The sequence below is a fragment of the Nerophis lumbriciformis genome, linkage group LG10 (assembly GCF_033978685.3).
Source record: "Nerophis lumbriciformis linkage group LG10, RoL_Nlum_v2.1, whole genome shotgun sequence".
NCBI classification, from domain to species: Eukaryota; Metazoa; Chordata; class Actinopteri; order Syngnathiformes; family Syngnathidae; genus Nerophis; species Nerophis lumbriciformis.
This window is the reverse complement of record NC_084557.2, coordinates 32,583,271-32,608,046: the sequence shown is the minus strand read 5'-3', so window position 1 is coordinate 32,608,046 and position 24,776 is coordinate 32,583,271. Positions and strand designations below refer to the sequence as shown.

The window sequence follows — 24,776 nt, the reverse complement described above, 5'->3', positions numbered from 1 at the left end:
CCCGCCTCTCACAGCATCTTCCCTATCTGAATCGCTCCCACTGCCCTCTAGTCCTTCACTCTCACTTTCCTCATACACAAATCTTTCATCCTCGCTCAAATTAATGGGGAAATCGTCGCTTTCTCGGTCCGAATCGCTCTCGCTGCTGGTGGCCATGATTGTAAACAATGTGCGGATGTGAGGAGCTCCACAACCTGTGACGTCACGCGCATATCGTCTGCTACTTCCGGTACAGGCAAGGCTTTTTTATCAGCGACCAAAAGTTGCGAACTTTATCGTCGATGTTCTCTACTAAATCCTTTCAGCAAAAATATGGCAATATCGCGAAATGATCAAGTATGACACATAGAATGGACCTGCTATCCCTGTTTAAATAAGAAAATCGCATTTCAGTAGGCCTTTAACGTGTTATCTTTTTTAATCTTTTTTTTTATCTCCAATGTTATGTCTGCGTATTCCTGAGTTGATTCGCCCTCGTCTTGTGCTTGACTGAGAGCAACAACACTAGCACCGCACTGCGAAAACTAAAATCTAAGTAAGATTAAATATCTCAAATAAGGGTAATATTTGCTTATTTTCTGTCTGATAAGATAATTCTTATCACTAAGCAGATTTTATGTCAGAGTGTTTTACTTGTTTTAAGTGTTTTGGTCCTAAATGATCTCAGTAAGATATTACAGCTTGTAGCTGATATTTTATGACCTATATTGAGTAAAACATGCTTGAAACTAGAATATCAAGTGTTGCAAAGCTGTGTCATCAACACTCACAAGTATAAAACTACTTTTTCAAAGTGATAATTTCTTATTTCAAGCATGAAAAAAAAAAATCATGACTTTGACACAATTGTGTCTCATAACTAAAACGGATGACAGCCAAATGGACTTTGCTGTTTTATTTTCAATGAAACAATAGAAAATACGTACTCATGTAGTAGTACAGTTGGCACAGTACAGCAAACGGACAGTTAGTATTTAAACATTTAACATGTGACATTTCAAACTATTTTGAACAGAAATAGTTCATGCACATTCAGATGAATTCTTCAAAATTACAATAAAAAAAAATTGTGTGTTTTTATGCGCACTAATTGACTGAAAGAGCACGCACTTAGCGCGATTATGTCATGTTATTGATGGAAAAATGCATCTTTAGACAATATGATTTACCTGAGCGGCTAGGAGACAAGCGGTTGCCTTGTTGCCTTCCATTAAGAACAATAAATTAGTTTTTAGTATAAGTTTGCTTTTTTCAAGAAATGTAATGCAGAGCGCATATCATTATGTCAAGATAATGGCACTAGCATTTACTTCATTTAAGAATATTTTTCAACATATTGAGCAAAAAGGTCTCTTTTTTTCTACCAAGAAGAGTGCACTTGTTATTAGTGAGAATATACTTATTTTAAGCTATTTTTGGGTTCATTGAGGTTAGCTAATTTTACTTGTTTTGGAAAGTCTTGACAAGCCGAATTTTCTTGTTCCATTGGCAAATAATTTTGCTTAGTTCAAGTAAAATACCCCTCATTTTTGTATTTTTTTTTCTTGTTTTTGAACACTGACTTTTTGCAGTGCATGCGGCACAAAGATCATGTAGCTACGGCAAAAACGAGGCTTGGCCGATGATCTAAGGCAGGGGTGTCAAACTCATTTTAGCTCAGGGGCCGCATGGAGGAAAAGTTTGTGCACACGCGGGTCGGACTATTAAACTCATGACATTAAAACTAAAAAATAAAGACAACTTCAGATTGTTTTCTTTGTCTTAATTTGGCCAAAAATAGAACAAACACATTCTGAAAATATTACAATTAAAAATATAGAAAAAAAAATACGTGAAGGAAAGAAGAAAGTGAATGAATGTTTATAACTGAATACATTTACATATGCATACAAATGTGTTTTCTTTTGTATTATTATTTTTTTATGAATTAAGTAACGTTTATGACAACCTTTTTCCAAAACACAATATATAATGTGAGATATAACAGGATAATGCATACATTTAATATTTGTTTTCAAAACGCTTACAAAAATTTACTGTGGGACCCCAATTTTATGACTTGAAAATTCCTAGCGCCAACACTGATGAGTATTGGTGCGTGCAAAACAGCAGCAGGCGGCTGTGGCCTGCGGGCCGGTTCTAATACTAATCAAGTATCATAGATAATTGACTTTGACACCCCTGATCTAATGACATCATCCATCATGAATGTGGACTTTGGTGTTATTTTTCCTGTGTATAGTATTTCTTCCTGTTCAGTGCTCTTATTTTGGTTTCTTTTCCTGTTTTTGGTCTGTCTTTCTATGAATTTACTACAGCTTCTGAAGCCTGTTCTCCTCACCTGGTCCTGGTTGTCAATTAGGAGACTCACCGGTCCCTGATCGCCAATCAGGAGGGTTTATCTGTTTCGCCTTTCTTGCAATGCTCGTGCAATGTTCCAATGATCGTGTTGTGCCTTCTTGTGGTTTTGCCTTCCTTTGCCCCATTTTTTCTACGTCTTGCATTTTCAGCTGTGGTTGACTGCTCGTCCCACGCCAGTGCTCTTCGTTTTTTTATACTCTGCTTGGTACCTTAAAAAGGGACCTTGTGCTTGCATCGTTGTGGAGCCAGAAGACTGCCAGTAAGACTTAGTAGTGATGGGTTGATGAGGCGTCATGAAGCGTTTCGACACATTGCAAAACTGTATTGATACTGTGTCACTAAATACTGACATCTGCTGGGCATTAAAAATCCCTACAGGCAACCTATGGACCGACTCAACTGACACTGATTTTATGACCTCGTATATACAATAATATAAACTAGTGATGGGTCCGGCAACACCGATGCATCGGCGCATGCGTCAAGCTCACCGCGTGACTTTTAGAAAGTCACGTGACCGATCATGAGCTGTTTAGGTCACGTGACCGATACGCGAACTGTGTCGCACTGACGCCTCGTCTGTGCCCTGTGAGCGGGTCTTTTCTACAGCCGGAGATAATAACTAAGAAGAGAAATTGTCTAAAATTTATTACGTTGGAAAAACTGTTTTTTTTTAATAAAAATGTGTAAACAGAAAAAAACAAAAATTCCCATGTTATGATACATGTTCACATTATTTATTGACTGTATCTAAAAAAGATACAAATATATTTATATTTAATTGAAGATATGAAATAATCCTAAATGAAATACAATGACTTGGTTTATAATACAAACCAAGTCATTGGTTTATAATATAAACCAAGTCATTGTATTTCATTTAGGATTATTTCATATCTTCATTTAAATAAAAATATATTTGTATCTTTTTTAGATACAGTCAATAAATAATGTGAACATGTATCATAACATGGAAATCTAAGAGAACGTGTCGTGAATGAGGATGCTTGTGGACTGGGAATTTTTTATTTATTTTTTTTACACATTTTTATTAAAAAAAAAACAATTTTTCCAACGTATTAAATTTTAGACGATTTCTCTTCTTAGTTATTATTTCTCCGGCTGTAGAAAAGACCCGCTCACAGGGCACAGAGGAGGTGTCAGTGCAACACAGTTTGCGTATCGGTCACGTGACCGAAACAGCTCATGATCGGTCACGTGACTTTCTAAAAGCCGTGCGCGCACCGACACAGGGTTTTGCTCTATGAGCTCGACGCATGCGCCGATGCATCAGTGTTGCCGGACCCATCACTAAGATTTGGTATCGAAAAAAAATTTCAAGGCATTCAGTCAATCGTAACTGGACTGTTTGGTTCGTCTTGGAAGACAATTCGCCGCTCATCCGACTGGACTTCATCAGTTCGTGCTTATAAACTTAGATTGGTCAGATCTAGTCTCGACCTAAATTGGTCAGATCTAGTCTTGACTTAGACTGTTAGATCTGACCAATGTAAGTCTATGAGCATGAACAGATTAAGTCTACTCGGATGGGCGGCGAAACGTCTTCTAAGACAAACCAAACAGTCCAGTTGTGAAAGATTTGAATGCCCTGAGATTACAATGACATGGATGAATGAGAACATTCATAGACATCGAGAGAAAAAAAAGATAACATTGTAGAAAATGTTGTATTGGCACGGAAACAAGTTTTGGCAACCAATAAATACAAACATTGAAAAAATACAATATTTTTGATGCCAATCAATATTCATGTACATTTTAGTTTTTGTGTGTTTCAAAGTTTTTTTTTATCACTTCTCTTTTTTACAATTTTGTTTATTTTGCTTTTTTTACGGTATCAAAATATTGGCCATCTTTTTTAGTGAGGGGAGGCCTGTGATCAGGTCACAAGTTAGTGTGATGATAGTCAGTGCGGTGTGCTAGACTTCAAAACACATTGCGACAGAACTTTAGATATGACCAGTGTTACAGTACTTTAGATATGACCAGTGTTACAGTAACGCGTTACAAAGTAACGCGTTACTGTAACGCCGTTGGTTTCGGCGGTAACTAGTAATCTAACGCGTTATTTTTTATATTCAGTAACTCAGTTACCGTTACTACATGATGCGTTACTGCGTTATTTTACGTTACTTTTTATGTAGTATAAAGTGTGTTTTATCGGAGCGCTGCTGTGTCATCGTTTTGATTCTCCTTGTGTCTCAAGCCGGAGAAGAGAGACATGCGCTTTTTGTGTGTCTGGGTGTGAGTGTGAGTCTGGGGAGGGAGGAGAGGGGGGGCGTGTCTGATCATGGCGGAGCCAGAAGTCGAGTTTGTTAACATGGAGATATTTTCACTACTTTTCTTTTGTCGAGCACAAAGAAAATAACATTTTAGTTAAATGTAAATTGTGCTCTGGATCAAAAATCCCATCTACTGCCCAAAACAGCAATTCAAATCTTCTGAAACAAGCTACATAAGCAACATGCTTCGACGAAGCTAGTAAAGAGAGATAGAGACTCCAATGACATTTCACCTCCACCACCACCACTTAAGGATTAACTCTGCCTCTGCTCATCATTCAGCACCGAAGGTACACACACTCTGTCAATCAATGTTCCCTCTAATTGTTCATGTATGTGAGCAAACGCAAAAACTCCCTGAGCATTCAGTGGAGCCCATGTGAGCAACATCAGACGTGCACACTGTGGCTACACCAGCAGCACACCTGTCCCAAACCTCACTAAATAACAAGTTCCATCTCCATCTATCCATCCATTTTCTACCGCTTGTCCCTTTCAGGGTCACTGGAGCCTATCTCAGCTGCATTTGGGCGGAAGGCTGGGTACACCCTGGACAAGTGCCCACCCATCACAGGGCCAACACAGATAAACAGACAACTTTCTCTTATTATTATAATCAAATGACAGCAGTCATTTCCATTTCTAATATAAGTGTTTAGGCCCACTTACAATGACAATAACAAAAAATATTGTTTTTCATGAACTGTGTACTTGTATTGTTTGTCTGGGTGGAGGTCCTGCTTTGGAAATAGTTTGTACCCCTTTCAGACATTGCATTTAGTTCCCATTAAAACATTCAAATGCTGCACATCTCATTGTGCAACATGTGAATGTTTTAATGGGAACTAAATGCAATGTCTGAAAGGGGTACAAACGGCAGCAGGGGATCATGTGTACATTCCTGCAACTTCCTGTTTGTAAAAAATATATTTTTATTAGTATGTATTTAATATACTAACAGCATTTAATGATTAATATTTATAAATTAAGATTCCTAATAAATGACACTAGAATAAGCACACATTTGATTGGTAAATCATAGAGTAACGACCTGGAATTACACTTTATGTGTGGTGTTGGAGTTGTCCGACTTTTTGTGTGGCTGTAAACGCATCACTGGCTAAGTGCCATATGTGCATGTGTTGGCGCAAGTGAGAAAGAGCGAGCGGCTGCTGTTGATATAACAGTGATGTGTTTATGGCCGACAATAAAGAGTTTTGCTCAGTAAAGTGATGGATAGAATTCATGTCCTCAAAGCGTCTCGACAGACGTATTATTATATTTGAACAATGATGACGAAAATGGTTTTCTCTGTCATGTCCGTGTCGTGTCGAAAATTGTTATGCGCTTATTTTTTTATTTGATTTTGTGCGTGGCATAGATTTGCCGTGCGCAGAAGACGCTTGAGCAGTGCACAATTGCACAGGCGCGCTCCTTAGAGGGAACGTTGCTGTCAATTCTCTTATATACTCTTTCATTCTAGACTTCTAGAGTGTTTGATTATCACATCACTCTAAATGTATAGGCTATAAAGTTCACAAACATAAAGAGGGATCCTAGTGGGCCAGGCCAATCTTTCCTTATCTCTAAACTAAAACTGGGGAAATGTGTAGAGTGTTCTGGGCTTCAGACATGATTTTGTGTCAGAATTCCTTGAGGAAAAAATGCCTGGTTAGGCTTTGTGTATGTAGTGTGTGCCTTTCTTGCTTTACAGCTATGCTGTTATTATGCTGTTTGTTACTTATGTATGTTATGTTGCAGCTATTTAAAATAGTTTTGTCAATTTGTTCTGGCCAGAAACAAATTGACCTTTGAAACATATCTTTGTCTTTGTGTGTTGTATGTAGACCACATTGCTTAGCAGATCAGTGATGCAAATGTATGTTAAGTTGATCAACACATTGTATTATTCTCCAGTGCAATAACAGTACTGAAATGAAGGCTAAAAGGGCATTAATGGGAGCTTTAAAAAAAAACCCAAAAAAACAAGTAACTAAATAGTTACTTTTCACAGTAACGCATTACTTTTTGGTGTAAGTAACTGAGTTAGTAACTGAGTTACTTTTGAAATGAAGTAACTAGTAACTGTAACTAGTTACTGGTTTTCAGTAACTAACCCAACACTGGATATGACTAAGATAATTTGTTGGTATTGCAGCTACCGACTTCATCATTGCGCACGTCACATTTAAAATACCATCTTAAAGCTACATCGTAGAGGACGAGTTTACCAGCTTCGATGTTGTCAACAAAATTACCACAGATGAGTTAACAATGCCTTTGCAAAATGGACAGCCACTGCATGTAGACCACTTAACATCTGTGAAGACCAAGGGCTGCAAGATGTCGTTCGGTCGCTACAGCTGCTCCGTCCTACAAACTACCTTCAACGGGCACAATCACAACAAGGATTTCGCTTACCTGAGACCATTAGACATCGATACATAATCACAACTACATGGGGTCTGATTGTACCAAAAAAAAATAGATCGGCACTGTTGTTAAATAAGGTTTAAAACATGAGATAATGCATGTAAACGAGACAGCTGTGATTGACAGTCCGGAAAACCAATCAAAACCAATGTTTCCGTTTTACAAATTTTAAATGAACATGTATCTGTTCTCTTAAACCACTATTGTTAACGTGCTAGCACTGTTGGCTCTGTTTTTCTTTATTTCATATCATCCGAAGCAGAGGGAAAGCAAAGGAAATGTAATATTCAATACTTAATTCTCATTAAAGTATTATTGTTTTCTTCAGAACTTTATATGGACCTGATGTTTAATTTAGTAAATAAAATAGACTTCATCTGTTCAAGTCTGTTAAAATGATAAATGGGTTATACTTGTATAGCGCTTTTCTACCTTCAAGGTACTCAAAGCGCTTTGACAGTATTTCCACATTCACCCATTTACACACACATTCACACACTGATGGCGGGAGCTGCCATGCAAGGCGCTAACCAGCAGCCATCAGGAGCAAGGGGTGAAGTGTCTTGCCCAAGGACACAACGGACGTGACTAGGATGGTAGAAGGTGGGGATTGAACCCCAGTAACCAGCAACCCTCCGATTGCTGGCACGGCCACTCTACCAACTTCGCCACGCCGTCCCTAAAACAATAAATAAATTACTTTTTTGATTATATATCTATACAATAATTAATGCAACCAATGGTCCGGGGGCTGGTACCGGTCCGTGTTGCATTTGCTATAAGGCCGCAGAGAAACATTAAAGCATTTATAACGACTGCATTTTCTCCGACTTAATTTTCGTCTGTCCCACTAGAACAGAGGTTCTTAACCTTGTTGGAGGTACCGAACCCCACCAGTTTCATATGCGCATTCACCGAACCCTTCTTTAGTGAAAAATAAAATGTTTTTTTTTTTTCAAATTCAAGACAAAGTTATGTTTTTGGTAACACTTTAGTATGGGGAACATATTCTAAGTAACAAATACTTAATTTAGAGTTTTTTGGACACTAGGGGAACATATTCTAAGTAACAAAGACTTAATTTAGAGTTATTTGGTTAGGGTTAGGGTTAGGGGCAGGGTTAGAGGGTTAGGCTTATAATAAGGCCATGCCGAATAAGGCATTAATAAGTACTTAATAATGATTAGTTAGGAGCCAATTTGTTACTAATTTGTATGTTAATAAGCAACTAATTAATGGTGAATATGTTCCCCATACTTAAGTGTTACCATGTTTTTTTTACTGGTGCAGAAAATGAACCGTGCATGAACATCACCTTGTTCAAAGAACAAAACCAAAACGGTGCATAAACTCACAACAAATTACACACCTGCAAATCAGTCTGACTTCTGCTGTTGCCGTATCCGTAATACGCCGATAGGGAGAAGATTTTATTTACACGATGAGTCTGGTGTGTTTTAACCTCCGCCAAACCCCTGAGCCCGACTCACCGAACCCCTAGGGTTCGATCGAACCCAGGTTAAGAACCACTGCACTAGAAACACCAATGAGCTTGTTTATAGATGTACAATAAAACTCCTCACAGGAAGTTGCCATTTGTTATAACTTTGTGACATGATAAAATGCACATTAATGAACATATAAAATATAAATGTGACAGATTGTAGCCAAAGACTGATTACCATCTGCATCTCATTGCAAAGAAACAAGCCCAGGGCTCCTATTTTTAGGTGTGATTAAACATTTTATTAAATAGGTAGATTAATTACAGATCATGATTATTGAATCACATTTTTGTATTCGTTTCACAGCACAAGAGTTACTACTACAGGGGAAAAATGAACAAAAAAGGTAAATTAATGTAATACTACAACATCCCATTTGTAGACAAGGAGAGACAGAGTCACCAAAGTACATTTGACCGCTGTACTAAGCGGTGGCACAATCTAGTGCAGTGATTTCCAACCTTTTTTGAGCCAAGGCACATTTTTTGTGTTGACAAAATGCGGAGGCACACCACCAGCAGAAATCATAAAACAACAAAACTCAGTTGAAAGTAAAAATTCGTTGTCGCAATTGTTGGATATGAATTTAAACCATAACCAACCATGCATCAATATAGCTCTTGTCTCAAAGTAAGTGTACTGTCACCACCTGTCACATCACACCGTGACTTATTTGGAGTTTTTTGCTGTTTTCCCGTGTGTAGTGTTTTAGTTCTTGTCTTGCGCTCCAATTTTGATGGCTTTTTCTCTTTTTTTGGTATTTTCCTGTAGCAGTTTCAGGTCTTCCTTTGAGCGATATTTCCCGCATCTACTTTGTTTTTATCCTTCTTCGTGGGGACTTTGTCGATTGTCATGTCATATTCGGATGTTACATTGTGGACGCCATCTTTGCTCCACTAAGTCTTTGCTGTCATCCAGCATTCTGTTTTTGTTTACTTTGTAGCCAGTTCAGTTTTAGTTTCGTTCTGCATAGCCTTCCCTAAGCTTCAATGCCTTTTCTTAGGGGCACTCACCTTTTGGTTATTTTTGGTTTAAGCATGAGACACCCTTTTACCTCCACGCTGCCTCCCGCAGTTTCGACTTCTACAACGCAATTAGCTACCTGCTGCCACCTACTGATATGGAAGAGTATTACACGGTTACTCTGCCGAGCTCTAAACAGCACCAACACTCAACAACAACACATCATTTACAGACTATAATTACTAGTTTGCAAAAAATATTTTGTACCCCAAAACGGTGAAATTAGATAATCTCCCACGGCACACCAGACTGTAGTGTGCCGTGGCACAGTGGTTGAAAAACACTGATCTAGTGAACAGATTCAAAAAGAGGTACTGTCAGTCATCCAGACTGCTAATGCTGCTCTGAGCGCGCCCTCACTGATGTCATCCATCACTTGGCAAGAGGCCGCGCCTTTCAAAGGAAAAATCTCTTAATGAAGCAATCAATCACCACAATTTATGAGACAAACCGGTTGAATTCTTGTGCCATGAATGGTTACTGTTTGCCCCAAAAGGATTTGGGCTGCTTCATTTGCCAAATAAAATCTGAATGACGATGAATACACTTGTAAAAAAACTGTAATAGCAAGTCACTTACGACACTCGGGCAGCATGCACTTCTCGGTCTGCTCCAACTCTTCATTGCACTGCGCAGGATCCGACTTAAGCATCCTCTGGCGGGTCCTTAGGCCGCGTCCACACGTGACGCTACATTCACTCCAGTCCGACCATGGCGACAACATGCACGGGATGGTATCTGTAAACACACATACACCAGTGGAATCAAATCAAGGAATCTACAAAGTCAGCATCACTGTGAAGACAGTACATGCGTTTTAACTCACGGCATTCTGGCATCATGCATTTGTCCACTTCAGCCACTTCCGTTTTGCACATCGATCCATCTATAGGAGGCATTTTAACCATGCGCTCACGTCTTGTCATGCCCATCCCACAGGAGACGCTGCAGGCATCCCACTCACCCCATTCAGTCACCACACAGCTGCTGGCTGCTGTGGGACGGGAAAAACAACAACAATTTGAACAATCTCAACAACTCAGGCTCCGGGTGTCATTAAGCTTCTGCTTCTTTAATGCAATGACTAATTCAGGTGTACACTTATGGAGAAAATGATTGGAAAATCTGACCATAACACAATCAAAGAAGAAGGTTTTCGGACTTTCTACAAGAGTTTAGTAAAAAGTAGTACCGGTAGTAGTTTGTGGTACGAATGTACTAATCAGCATTTTTGGTCTACGAAATAGAGATGATATTTTGGCCTCAGGGGCCGTATTAATCAAGCGTCTTAGAATTACTCCTAAGAAGTCTGCTAAGAGTTGACTTATGAGTAAAGAAATTCTTTGCTGAAAGCTGCACTTAAAAGCTAGTTATCAAGCGTCTTACTCACACTTTCAGCGAAGTGTAGGACTGAATCTTAAGTGTCACACTCAGAGCTGAATTACGACATTACTATGTGCCGTAAACAGAATTTTAGGTGACGTCATTTCTGTGTCCATAGAAATGACCAATCACGGAAGGGAATCCCTTGTCTAAGAATAAATAAATATCTTAGAAATATTTAAGTGGACAATGGGAGAGTATATTTTGACAATAAACTACAAAATAATACAAAACAAACAAACAATATTGGCAATGAATCAAAAATAAATGTTTCCTTTTCTTTCCAATTCATTTTCCCAGAGGCGAGATATCGAAGCATTGTGATGACCTTTAGTTCTGCTGTGAAAGCTCTGCTGCGTGATGTTGCTGATGAGATGACGCCCCTTATTATTAAATCTGTGACAAAAATAATACCCGCTCTCTCTAAACTAGGGGTCGGCAACCTTTACCACTCAAAGAGCCATTTTGACCAGTTTCACAAATTAAAGAAAACAATGGGAGCCACAAAAATCGTTTGAAATTTAAAATGAAATAACACTGCATACAAAGTTTTTTTCTTGCCTTGTGCTATGTATAAACCAAGGGTCTCAGACACGCGGCCCCCACCTTAATGTGTAATTTGATTGTTAGTGCGGCCCGCAAGTTTTATATGAATGTTGCTTGACAGCGTCATATTTGTCAACCCTCCCGATTTTTCCGGCAGACTACGAATTTCAGGGCAACTTTTCTCTAGAACGTGCCGTGATGGTGCAGTATTCAGCGCCCACTACAACTAACGTGCCAGCCTAGCCACACGTTGTATGGGGATTCTGCTTGCTCACGTAAGTGATAGCAATGCATACTTGGTCAACAACCACACAGGTTACACTGACGGTGGCGGTATAAAAAACTTTAACACTCTTACGAATAATGCGCCACACTGTGAACCCACACCAAACAAGAATGACAAACACATTTCAGGAGAACATCTGCACCTTAACACAACACAAACACAACAGAACAAATACCCAGAATCCCATGCAGCCCTAACTCTTCCGGGCTACATTATACACCCCCGCTACCAAACCCCGCCCACCTCAACCGACGCACGGGGGTGGTGGTGGTGGTGGGAGTGGGGGTGGAGCAGGGTTGGGGTGGGGGCGGGGTTTGGTGGTAGCAGGGGTGTATAATGTAGCCCGGAAGAGTCAGGGCTGCATGAGATTCTGGGTATTTGTTCTGTTGTGTTTATGTTGTGTTAAGGTGCAGATGTTCTCCCGAAATGTGTTTGTCATTCGTGGCGCATTATTAGTAAGAGTGTTAAAGTTGTTTTATATGGCCACCGTCAGTGTAACCTGTGTGGCTGTTGAGCAAGTATGCATTGCTTTCACTTGCGTGTGCTAGTAGAAGATGCATACAACAAAAGGCTGGGCTGGCATGCTGTTAATACAGATTGTAGAGAGCGCTAAAAGCTGGACCATCATGGCACGCCCTTATTATTATTGTTAAGGTGAAAATAGGAGAATAATAATCCCGGGAGTTTTCTGCGAAAGGCACCGAAATGCGGAAATCTCCCGGGAGGGTCTGCAAGTATGCAGCTGAGCCGCATCAGAGTGATCAAAGAGCCGCATGCGGCTCCGGAGCCGCGGGTTGCCGACCCCTGGTCTAAACGATACCGTTTGATCAGCTGCTCGTCATCAAACAAAGCCAGGACATCCTTCCGCTCCCTGAACGTTCGCGCACGTCTCTCTCGCCTCAGTGCCATCCCCCGCTGGCAACTCCTAACCGCTTAGGACACCTCTGAAGGTCTCTTAAATATCGTGGAGAGTAGGAGTGATTCTTAGACTTAAGAAAGTTGATAAATAGCTTTTATTCTTAAGTTTGAGAGTAGGACTAAATTGCGCAAATTCTCAGGACTTAAGTGTAAAATGGCACTCTAAGACACTTGATAAATACGGCCCCAGATCCCATTCCGAGTTACCGTATTTTTCGGATTATAAGTCGCGTTGTTTTTCATAGTTTGGCCGTGGGTGCGACATATACTCCGGAGCGACTTATGTGTGAAATTATTAACACATTACTGTAAAATATCAAATAATATTATTTATCTAATTCACGGAAGAGACGAAGCAAATGTCAGCAATCGTCAAACACACATGTCAACCAATAAGAATTCGGCGGGGGAGGGTTATGGCAGAAGTGCATTGTGGGTCACGGGATGCTAACTGCTATATGCTATATGCTACTGCCGTAGCTATTAAAATGGATCATTTAAAAAAAAAACTGAGAAGGGCTGAACAAAAATGGCACTGAAAAGGAAATCATATACTGCAGATAACAAGCTGGACGTAGTGAAATATGCAGCAGAAAAAGGCGATCGAGCAGCAGAAAGAAAGGACGCTAGCGGCGCATACCAGGAACAACAACGAGGGAGAAGAAGATTTCATGGGATTTAGCGATCAGTAGTGACAGATTGTTTGGTAAACGTATAGCATGTTCTATATGTTATAGTTATTTGAATGACTCTCACCATAATATGTTACGTTAACATACCAGGCACGTTCTCAGTTGGTTATTTATGCCTCATATAACGTACACTTATTCAGCCTGTTGTTCACTATTCTTTATTTATTTTAAATTGCCTTTCAAATGTCTATTCTTGGTGTTGGATTTTATCAAATACATTTCCCCCAAAAATGCGACTTATACTCGAGTGCGACGTATATATGTTTTTTTCCTTCTTTATTATGCATTTTCGGCCGGTGCGACGTATACTCCGGAGCGATTTATAATCCGAAAAATACGGTACGATCCGATACGCTGACATTGATATTATAGATTATTGAACTAAAAATGTTTTTAGCAAGTAACTGAAGTAAACAATATTATAAATGGTAAATGGGTTATATTTGTATAGCGCTTTTCTACCTTCAAGGTACATACACACATTCACACACTGATGGCCGGAGCTGCCATGCAAGGCCCTAACCACCACCCATCAGGAGCAAGGGTGAAGTGTCTTGCTCAAGGACACAACAGACGTGACGAGGTTGATAGAAGGTGGGGATCGAACCAGGAACCCTCAGGTTGCTGGCACGGCCACTCTCCCAACAGCGCCACGCCGTCCCCAAGTGGTGGGACAAAACAAAAGGAAGTTGTGTGACAAAACAAAAGGAAGTAGTGGAACAAAACAAAAGGAAGTAGTGGAGTGGAACAAAACAAAAGGAAATAGTGTGACAAAGCGAAAGGAAGTAGTGTGACAAAACGAAAGGAAGTAGTGGGACAAAACAAAAGGAAGTAGTGTGACAAAACAAAAGGAAGTAGTGTGACAAAACACAAAATAAGTAGTGTGACAAAACAAAAGGAAGTAGTATGACAACATAAAAGGAAGTAGTGTGACAAAACAAAAAATAAGTAGTGTGACAAAACAAAAGGAAGTAGTGTGACAAAACCAAAGGAAGTAGTGGAACAAAACAAAAGGAAGTAGTGGAACAAAACAAAAGGAAGTAGTGGAGTGGAACAAAACAAAAGGAAGTAGTGTGACAAAACCAAAGGAAGTAGTGGAGTGGAAACGAAAGGAAGTAGTGGGACAAAACAAAAAAGAAGTAGTGTGACAAAACAAAAGGAAGTAGTGTGACAAAACAAAAGGAAGTAGTGTGACAAAACAAAAGGAAGTAGTGGAACAAAAAAAGGAAGTAGTGGAACAAAACAAAAGGAAGTAGTGGGACCAAACAAAAGGAAGTAGTGGAACAAAACCAAAGGAAGTAGTGGGACAAAACAAGAGGAAGTATTGGAACAAAACAAAAGGAAGTAGCGGAACCAAAATAAATATTGTTTTTCTTATAAAGTTTATTCATTAAAGGGATCTTGTAGTAGGTTATGCTGTATGCAAGCTCACGCCTAAATGCATGAACTTTATGATTTGATACTTTGACATTGTTTAACATTAGTACCCAACTTTGTAACAACATGCATAAGTTAGAAAATAAACATTTTATCATAGGTTCCCTTTAAATTTACAATTAGCTGGTTTTAAATCAGATGGCATATCACATTTCTGGTGTTTTAATGCTACAAATATTTTTTTTAGCAAACTGAAGTGGCTAATGCACAAAAAAAAATTAAAAAAAATTAATCTATTATAGGCTCCCATTTAAATCATTTGGGGTTTGCCCTCAAAACGTTCCTGTATCCAGAGACGTATTCCCTGAATTTGTAAACAATAACAAAAACATACAAACAAAAAAACCCTTCAAGATTCTTTATTGTCTGGTTTGGTAATAATAAGTGCAGCTGGGATCGGCTCCAGCCTCCACGCGACGCAGAGAGGGACAGCAGGTAGAAAATGAATGAATTGAACAATGAGAAAAAGTTAGCTCGTTATCTTGTGTTGTCCTGCTTGGTGTGTCTGTGTGTGTTTGTGTGTGTGTGTGTGTAGTAGTGATGGGTCCGGCAACACCGCTGCATCGGCGCATGCGTCGAGCTCATAGAGCAAAACCCTGTGTCGGTGCGCGTACCGCTTTTAGAAAGTCACGTGACCGATCATGAGCTGTTTTGGTCACGTGACCGATACGCAAACTGTGTCGCACTGACGCCTCCTCTGTGCCCTGTGAGCGGGTCTTTTCTACAGCCGGTGAAATAATAACTAAGAAGAGCAATCGTCTAAAATGTAATACGTCGGAAAAACTTTTTTTTTTTTTTTTTTAATAAAAATGTGTAAAAAATAAAATTAAAAAAATTCCCAGTCCACAATCATCCACAACAGGTTCTCTTAGATTTCCATGTTACGATACATGTTCACATTATTTATTGACTGTATCTAAAAAAGATAAAAATATATTTTTATTTAAATGAAGATATGAAATAATCCTAAATGAAATACAATGACTTGGTTTATATTATTGTATATACTAGGGCAGGGGTCACCAACGCGGTGCCCGCGGTCACCAGTAAGGACCAGATCAGTCGCCCGCTGTCCTGTTCTAAAAATAGCTCAAAGAGCAGCACTTACCAGTGAGCTGCCTCTATTTTTAAAATGTTATTTATTTACCAGCAAGCTGGTCTCCGACATTTTTAATTCTAAAAGAGACAAAACTCAAATAGAATTTGAAAATCCAAGAAAATATTTTAAAGACTTGGTCTTCACTTGGAATAAGCTGTAGAAAATGGATGGATGGATGGGTCTTCACTTGTTTAAATAAATTCATTTATTTTTTACTTTGCTTCTTATTACTTTTAGAAATACAATTTTAGAGAAAAAATACAACCTTAAAAATGATTTTAGGATTTTTAAACAAACATACCTTTTTACCTTTTAAATTTCTTCCTCTTCTTTCCTGACAATTTAAATCAATGTTCAAGTAAATTTATTTATTTTTTATTGTAAAGAATAATAAATATTTTAGCTTCTGTTTTTTCGACAAAGAATATTTGTGAAATATTTCTTCAAACTTACTATGATTAAAATTCAAAAAAAATATTCTGGCAAATCTAGAAAATCTGTAGAATCAAAATTAAATCTTATTTCAAAGTATTTTGAATTTCTTTAAAAAAATTTGTTCTGGAAAATCTAGAAGAAATACTGATTTGTCTTTGTTAGAAATATAGCTTGGTCCAATTTGTTAAATATTCTAACAAAGTGCAGATTGGATTTTAACCAATTTAAAACATGTCATCAAAATTCTAAAATGTATCTTAATCAGGAAAAATTACTAATGATGTTCCATAAATTATTTTTTAAATTTTTTCAAAAAGATTCAAATAAGCTAGTTTTTCTCTTCTTTTTGTCGGTTGAATTTTGAATTATAAAGAGTCGAAATTGAAGATAAACTATGTTTCAAAATTTTATTTTAAATTTTTTCTTGTTTTCTCCTCTTTTAAACCGTTCAATTAAGTGTTTTTTTCATCATTTATTCTCTACAAAAAACCTTCCGTAAAAGGGAAAAAAAATGTACGACGGAATGACAGACAGAAATACCCATTTTTATATATATATATATATATATATATATATATATATATATATATATATATATATATATATATATATATATAAATAAATGTATTTATTTAGCTATTCTTGTTTAAATCACACTTACGTGTAACTTACAAATGACAATATATTTATTTATTTAAGTGTGTATCAAACTGGTAGCCCTTCGCATTAATCAGTACCCAAGAAGTAGTTTTTGGTTTCAAAAAGGTTGGTGACCCCTGTACTAGAGCATAAAATCAGTGTCAGTTGAGTCGGTCCATAGGTTGCCTGTAGGGATTTTTAATGTCCAGCAGATGTCAGTATTTAGTGACACAGTATCGACACAGTATCAATACAGTTTTGCAATGTGTCGAAACGCTTCATGATGCCTCATCAACCCATCACTAGTGTGTAGCATGCTTAGCCATACCTTTTCCTCTAGTCCTGCAGTGATAATAATATTTGGAAAAACCTGGTTATTTGCCGCCATGAAGGCAACTATTAGTAATAAAAACTGCTCCACACTGTGGGTGGACATTAGACGACACATTTGTTGCAGCTAGCTGGCAAATTCTAGCCGGTGTTCTGGCAAGAACGCGCTCTCCTGGAATGTGAACATTCAAAATGTAATTGTGTCTTCCTGAGTGTTCATCCCTTTTGAAGTAATCTTTCACGTTAGTACAATCTTTAGTCATGTAAATACTGGGACACATTAACTCATCAATACGGCCTTCTACAAACCCCGTTTCCATATGAGTTGGGAAATTGTGTTAAATGTAAATATAAACTGAATACAATGATTTGCAAATCCTTCTCAACCCATATTCAGTTGAATGCACCACAAAGACAAGATATTTGATGTTCAAACTCATAAACTTTATTTTTTTTTGCAAATAATAATTAACTTAGAATTTCATGGCTGCAACACGTGCCAAAGTAGTTGAGAAAGGGCATGTTCACCACTGTGTTACATGGCCTTTCCTTTTAACAACACTCAGTAAACGTTTGGGAACTGAGGAGACACATTTTTTAAGTTTGTCGGGTGGAATTATTTCCCAATTCTGCTTGATGTACAGCTTAAGTTGTTCAACAGTCCGGGGGTCTCCTTTGTGGTATTTTAGGCTTCATAATGCGCCACACATTTTCAATGGGAGACAGGTCTGGACTACAGGCAGGCCAGTCTAGTACCCGCACTCTTTTACTATGAAGCCACTTTGATGTAGCACGTGGCTTGGCATTGTCTTGCTGAAATAAGCAGGGGCGTCCATGGTAACGTTGCTTGGATGACAACTTATGTTGCTCCAAAACCTGTATGTACCTTTCAGCATGAATGGCGCCTTCACAGATGTGTAAGTTACCCATGTCTTGGGCACTAATACACCCCCATACCATCACAGATGCTGGCTTTTCAACTTTGCGCCTATAACAATCCGGATGGTTCTTTTCCTCTTTGGTCCGGAAGACACAACGTCCACAGTTTCCAAAAACAATTTGAAATGTGGACTCGTCAGTCCACAGAACACTTTTCCACTTTGTATCAGTCCATCTTAGATGAGCTCAAGCCCAGCGAAGCCGACGGCGTTTCTGGGTGTTGTTGATAAACAGTTTTCGCCTTGCATAAGAGAGTTTTAACTTGCACTTACAGATGTAGCGACCAACTGTAGTTACTGACAGTGGGTTTCTGAAGTGTTCCTGAGCCCATGTGGTGATATCCTTTACACATTGATGTCGCTTGTTGATGCAGTACAGCCTGAGGGATCGAAGGTCACGGGTTCAGCTGCTTACGTGCAGTGATTTCTCCAGATTCTCTGAACCCTTTGATGATATTACGGACCGTAGATGGTGAAATCCCTAAATTCCTTGCAATAGCTGCTTGAGAAAGGTTTTTCTTAAACTGTTCAACAATTTGCTCACGCATTTGTTGACAAAGTGGTGACCCTCGCCCCATCCTTGTTTGTGAATGACTGAGCATTTCATGGAATCTACTTTCATACCCAATCATGGCACCCACCTGTTCCCAATTTGCCTGTTCACCAAGACATGCACCTGGGGATAGGTTGATTGGCGACACTAAATTGGCCCTAGTGTGTGAATGTGAGTGTGAATGTTGTCTGTCTATCTGTGTTGGCCCTGCGATGAGGTGGCGACTTGTCCAGGGTGTACCCCGCCTTCCGCCCGATTGTAGCTGAGATAGGCTCCAGCGCCCCCCGCGACCCCAAAAGGGAATAAGCGGTAGAAAATGGATGGATGGACCTGTGGGATGTTCCAAATAAGTGTTTGATGAGCATTCCTCAACTTTATCAGTATTTATTGCCACCTTTCCCAACTTCTTTGTCACGTGTTGCTGGCATCAAATTCTAAAGTTAATGATTATTTGCAAAAAAAAAAAAGTTTATCAGTTTGAACATGAAATATGTTGTCTTTGTAGCATATTCAACTGAATATGGGTTGAAAATGATTCGCAAATCATTGTATTCCGTTTATATTTACATCTAACACAATCTCCCAACTCATATGGAAACAGGGTTTGTAGTTCTGTCCATTCTGTAACTCAACATTTGGGCGGGATGCCCTAACTAACGAGGTGTTCTATCGTAGTGGGATCATGGTTCTACATAGGTCAGTCAAGTTTTTCATTACTAGACTCTTCCAACTATAGATCATGCTTTTAATGTGTGACATATTCATGTTTGAATTAACACGAGATTTTCTCAAACTGCATAGAATCGTCCTAATGTCTGGGATCCAGGCATAGCTAAGGGGTCTTGCCTATAATAAACACAAAACACAATATACATAATAATAAGACATTCGACTCACAGCATTCTTCGTTGATGACACACTTCTCAATCTCTTCTGTGTTGAGCTGACAGAGCGAGCCATCCTCAGGGTACTGTTTGACATAACGCTCCCTGGACCTCATTCCCATCCCACAGGACACGCTGCAGGCGGACCAGCTTATCCACTCTGACATCATGCATGTCGATGGCTCTGCACATCAGAAAAGTAGTGTGACGTCATATTATTACTTTCATTTCACTCGATGGGTTTTTAGAAATCTAGTGAGTCGAGAGGTTTTACAATCGCTCAGTCTGAACAGACAAAAGTGTTGCTGCTCACTTGTCATAGCGGCATATAATGTATGTGACCTGCAGTGTTGGGTTAGTTACTGAAAACCAGTAACTAGTTACAGTTACTTTATTTAAAAAGTAACACAGTTACTAACTCAGTTACTTACACCAAAAAGTAATGCTTTACTGTGAAAAGTAACTATTTAGTTACTCCTTTTTTTCTTCTTTTTTTTAAGGCTCCCATTAATGCCCTTTTAGCCTTCATTTCAGTACTGTTATTGTACTGGAGAATAATACAATGTGTTGATCAACTTGACATGCATTTGCATCACTGAACTCTGCTAAGCAATGTGGTCTACATACAACACACAAAGACAAAGATATGTTTCAAAGGGCCAATCTATTTCAGGCCAGAACAAATTGACAAAACTATTTTAAATAGCTGCAACATAACATACATAAGCAACAAACAGCATAATAACAACATAGCTGTAAACCTGGCTTCACCTAAGGAAGGCACACGTGACATACACAGAGCCTAACCGGGCAGATTTGAATTGTTGTTTTGGGCAGTAGACGGGATCTTTGATCCAAGACACAACTTACCTTTAACTAAAATGTTCTTTTCTTCGTGCTCGACAAAAGAAAAGAAGTGAGAATATCTCATACTTGCCAACCCTCCCGAATTTCAGTGCCTCTCCCCGGGAAAACCATTATCCCGAGTTTCTACCGATTTCCAGCCGGACTTAAGGCACGCCCCCTCCAGGTCCGTGTCGACCTGAGTGAGGACAGCCTGTCGTCACGTCCGCTTGGCCAACCAAAGCAATGTGGGGTTAGTTAGTTTTTGGTTGGCCAACGATTTACGTTGTATTGCGCGCACCCCCCCTCCCCTACCCTCCCCACACCCACACCCAGACACACACACAGAGCGCGCCTCCGGCTTGTGACACAAGAGATTCAGAAGGATGGCACTGCAGCGCTCCAATAAAACAAACTCAGATCTTCTATTTCTAGCCGATACTACATAAAAAATTACGTAAAATAACGCAGTAACGCATCATGTAGTAACAGTAACTGAATTACTGAATATAAAAAATAACGCGTTAGATTACTAGTTACCCCCGATTCCAACGGCGTTACAAAGTAACGTGACCTGTAAAGTATTGTTTGTTTAAAATAACGAAACAGCTCAAAGGGCTATTTCTGTTTCAGCAGAGAAGTTGACAAAATTATAAAAATCGACATTTGCGTCCTTAGGAAATAAAATGTATAAGTGCACAATACAATAGAAAAATAAAAAAAATTTAGCAAAGAGTCCTGCACATTTATCTGATTGCATATTTCAAAGAGAAAATCACAATTGTGCATTTGTTGTCAGTCCCAACTTCATAAAACTTAACTTTACCATGAAATATAATCATTTAAATCCTTTAGAAATGGCTGTCTTGGGTTTCCAATACATTCTACAACTCTTTTTTTTTTGTGATAGAGTGACTGGAGCACATACTTGTTGGTCACAAAAAACATTCATGAAGTTTGGTTCTTTTATGAATTTACTATGGGTCTACTGAAAATGTGACCAAATCTGCTGGGTCAAAAGTATACATACAGCAAAGTTAATATTTGGTTACATGTCCCTTGGCAAGTTTCACTGCAATAAGGCGCTTTTGGTAGCCATCCACAAGCTTCTGGCAAGCTTCTGGTTGAATTTTCTCTTCCAAACATATTGTATAGTACCGTGATACTAATGAATAATTTTCGGTGCTATACCGCCTCTAAAATATACTGTATGTTCACTATTTTATTTAAGGACAAACTTGCAATAAGAAACATATGTTTAATGTACCGTAAGATTTTTTTGTTAAAATATAGCCAATAATGCAATGTTTTGTGGTCCCCTTTATTTAGAAAAGTGCCAAAAGTACCAAAGTACCTAGGTTTTCACTTGTCTTGTTATCCTCGCACATTACCCCCTCTGAAAAGTTACATGGTCCACAAGAAGTTGCATCATTCAGGTCCTCTGCAGGCCACGGCAAGGCCAAACGTAAATGTACTAATAATTTTTCGATGAGATTTCAAAAATGACTATGAGTGGTAGAAATATCAGCACAGTCATGCTACCTAAATTGTTTATTGTTATTGTTTATTTTTAGAATATGCTTTTTTGTTGCATCACTGTAATGTGCTTTTTGTCAACATGCTATTTGCACAGATGCTATGTTATTTTATTTTATGCATTTGCTAACTATTTCAAGGACTGCTGTTACTTTTAATTATCTTACTCAAATAAGTAAGTTTTGCCACAGGAACCTTGTGCAACAAAAATGGTGCCTGAAATGATCTTTTCGCACAAGTTAAAGTATTTTTCGAACTATAAGGCGAACTTAAAATCCTTTCATTTTCTCAAAAATCAATAATGCACCTTATAACCCGGTGAGCCTTATACATGTATTAATTCTGGTTGTTCTTATTCTGGTTTTGTTACATGGTGTAATGATACGTGTGGCCAGTAGAAGGCAGTCGCACATAAGAGATACTCCCAAAGCTCCACGACAGGTGCTGCTGAGCAATTAAAATCTGTAGTCAAGATTTCCCTGCGAGCCCTTGTTGCCCATTTCCATGGAAACCCACAAAGCACCATCATAGCATGTTACAGCCCGACTTATGTTGCTGATGAATCATTTGTAGACCAATTATATGAAGGCCTAAAAGTTACCACAGTTAACATTCTAGCCCACAACCTTCTGATTGCCGCAGGAGACTTCAACGTGCAAATAGGCCCTGAAGATGGACCATTCACCTTCAACACCAAAGGGATAAACCGCATCGGAGAAAAGCTGGTTGACTATGCCGAGGAGTTTCAGCTCACGGTTAAGAACACCAAATTTATGAAGTCAGTCAACAAACTGTGGACAATCCAACTCCCTAGGGCAGTGGTCACCAACCTTTTGAGCCCAAGAACCCTGGTCTCAGCCTAAAACTGTTAGAATAATTATATATATTTTATCACACTAACTTTATGCTTGTGGGCCACTTCTATACATTATTGTCAATTGTGCTGAAGTGGTATTTCTGTATCTGTGCAAAGCTGGCAGTCCAAAAGATTGCCAGCCGACAGTGTTGTGTCCAGACTTGGCCTGCTGGCTGCCAAGGCCGAACACCGCCATGACGCAGACAGGGCAGAGACAAGGCGATATGACCTGCGTCAACTAATTTTTATTCATTCTATAATCATATATTGTGTCTAACAGTGACGTGCAGTCACTAGAGGCAGGTGAGGCAGGGCCTCACCTGCCATCATGGAAAGAAAAAAAATGTAAAAAAAAAAGAAATTAATTAAATTGTTATATGTATGCAGTGATTATACTATAAAGTTATTTTCCATTTAACATCACCAGTTTTAGATTATTTTTATTCAAAATCGCTGAATTTTCACATTTGCCGTTCAAATACTGAGAAGAGACGGTGCGGTGAACAGCAGCCAGTTGAGGCACGTCACTCAGTGCCTCAACATGGACGGACTCGGCTAACTGCTGGCCTGCTGTGCATCCATCCATCCATCCATCTTCTTCCGCTTATCCGAGGTCGGGTCGCGGGGGCAGCAGCCTAAGCAGGGAAGCCCAGACTTCCCTCTCCCCAGCCACTTCGTCCAGCTCCTCCCGGGGGATCCCGAGGCGTTCCCAGGCCAGCCGGGAGACATAGTCTTCCCAACGTGTGCCCTAAACACCTCCTTAGGGAGGCGCTCGGGTGGCATCCTGACCAGATGCCCGAACCACCTCATCTGGCTCCTCTCGATGTGGAGGAGCAGCGGCTTTACTTTAAGCTCCCCCCGGATGACAGAGCTTCTCACCCTATCTCTAAGGGAGAGCCCCGCCACCCGGCGGAGGAAACTCATTTCGGCCGCTTGTACCCGTGATCTTGTCCTTTCGGTCATAACCCAAAGCTCATGACCATAGGTGAGGATGGGAACGTAGATCGACCGGTAAATTGAGAGCTTTGCCTTCCGGCTCAGCTCCTTCGTCACCACAACGGATCGATACAGCGTCTGCATTACTGAAGACGCCGCACCGATCCGCCTGTCGATCTCACGATCCACTCTTCCCTCACTCGTGAACAAGACTCCGAGGTACTTGAACTCCTCCACTTGGGGCAAGATCTCCTCCCCAACCCGGAGATGGCACTCCACCCTTTTCCGGGCGAGAACCATGGACTCGGACTTGGAGGTGCTGATTCTCATCCCAGTCGCTTCACACTCAGCTGCGAACCGATCCAGTGAGAGCTGAAGATCCTGGCCAGATGAAGCCACCAGGACCAAATCATCTGCAAAAAGCAGAGACCTAATCCTGCAGCCACCAAACCGGATCCCCTCAACGCCTTGACTGCGCCTAGAAATTCTGTCCATAAAAGTTATGAACAGAATCGGTGACAAAGGGCAGCCTTGGCGGAGTCCAACCCTCACCGGAAACGTGTCCGACTTACTGACGGCAATGCGAACCAAGCTCTGACACTGATCATACAGGGAGCGGACCGCCACAATCAGACAGTCCGAAACCCCATACTCTCTGAGCACTCCCCACAGGACTTCCCGAGGGACACGGTAGAATGCCTTCTCCAAGTCCACAAAGCACATGTAGACTGGTTGGGCAAACTCCCATGCACCCTCAAGGACCCTGCCGAGAGTATAGAGCTGGTCCACAGTTCCACGACCAGGACGAAAACCACACTGTTCCTCCTGAATCCGAGGTTC

At 39.8% G+C, this 24,776-nt stretch overlaps 1 protein-coding gene across 1 annotated transcript in view; it reads right to left on the bottom strand.

Moving 5' to 3' along the window:
- spon1b (spondin 1b) overlaps positions 1–24,776 on the bottom strand; it is a 180,403-nt gene that overhangs the window by 5,253 nt on the left and 150,374 nt on the right. The window contains exons 12-14 of the mRNA XM_061969800.2: positions 19,779–19,949; positions 10,452–10,619; positions 10,205–10,363 (exon numbers count right to left, since the gene is read on the bottom strand). Of these exons, the coding sequence (XP_061825784.2) occupies positions 10,205–10,363; positions 10,452–10,619; positions 19,779–19,949 (498 nt within the window). The remainder of the gene's footprint in view (positions 1–10,204; positions 10,364–10,451; positions 10,620–19,778; positions 19,950–24,776) is intronic.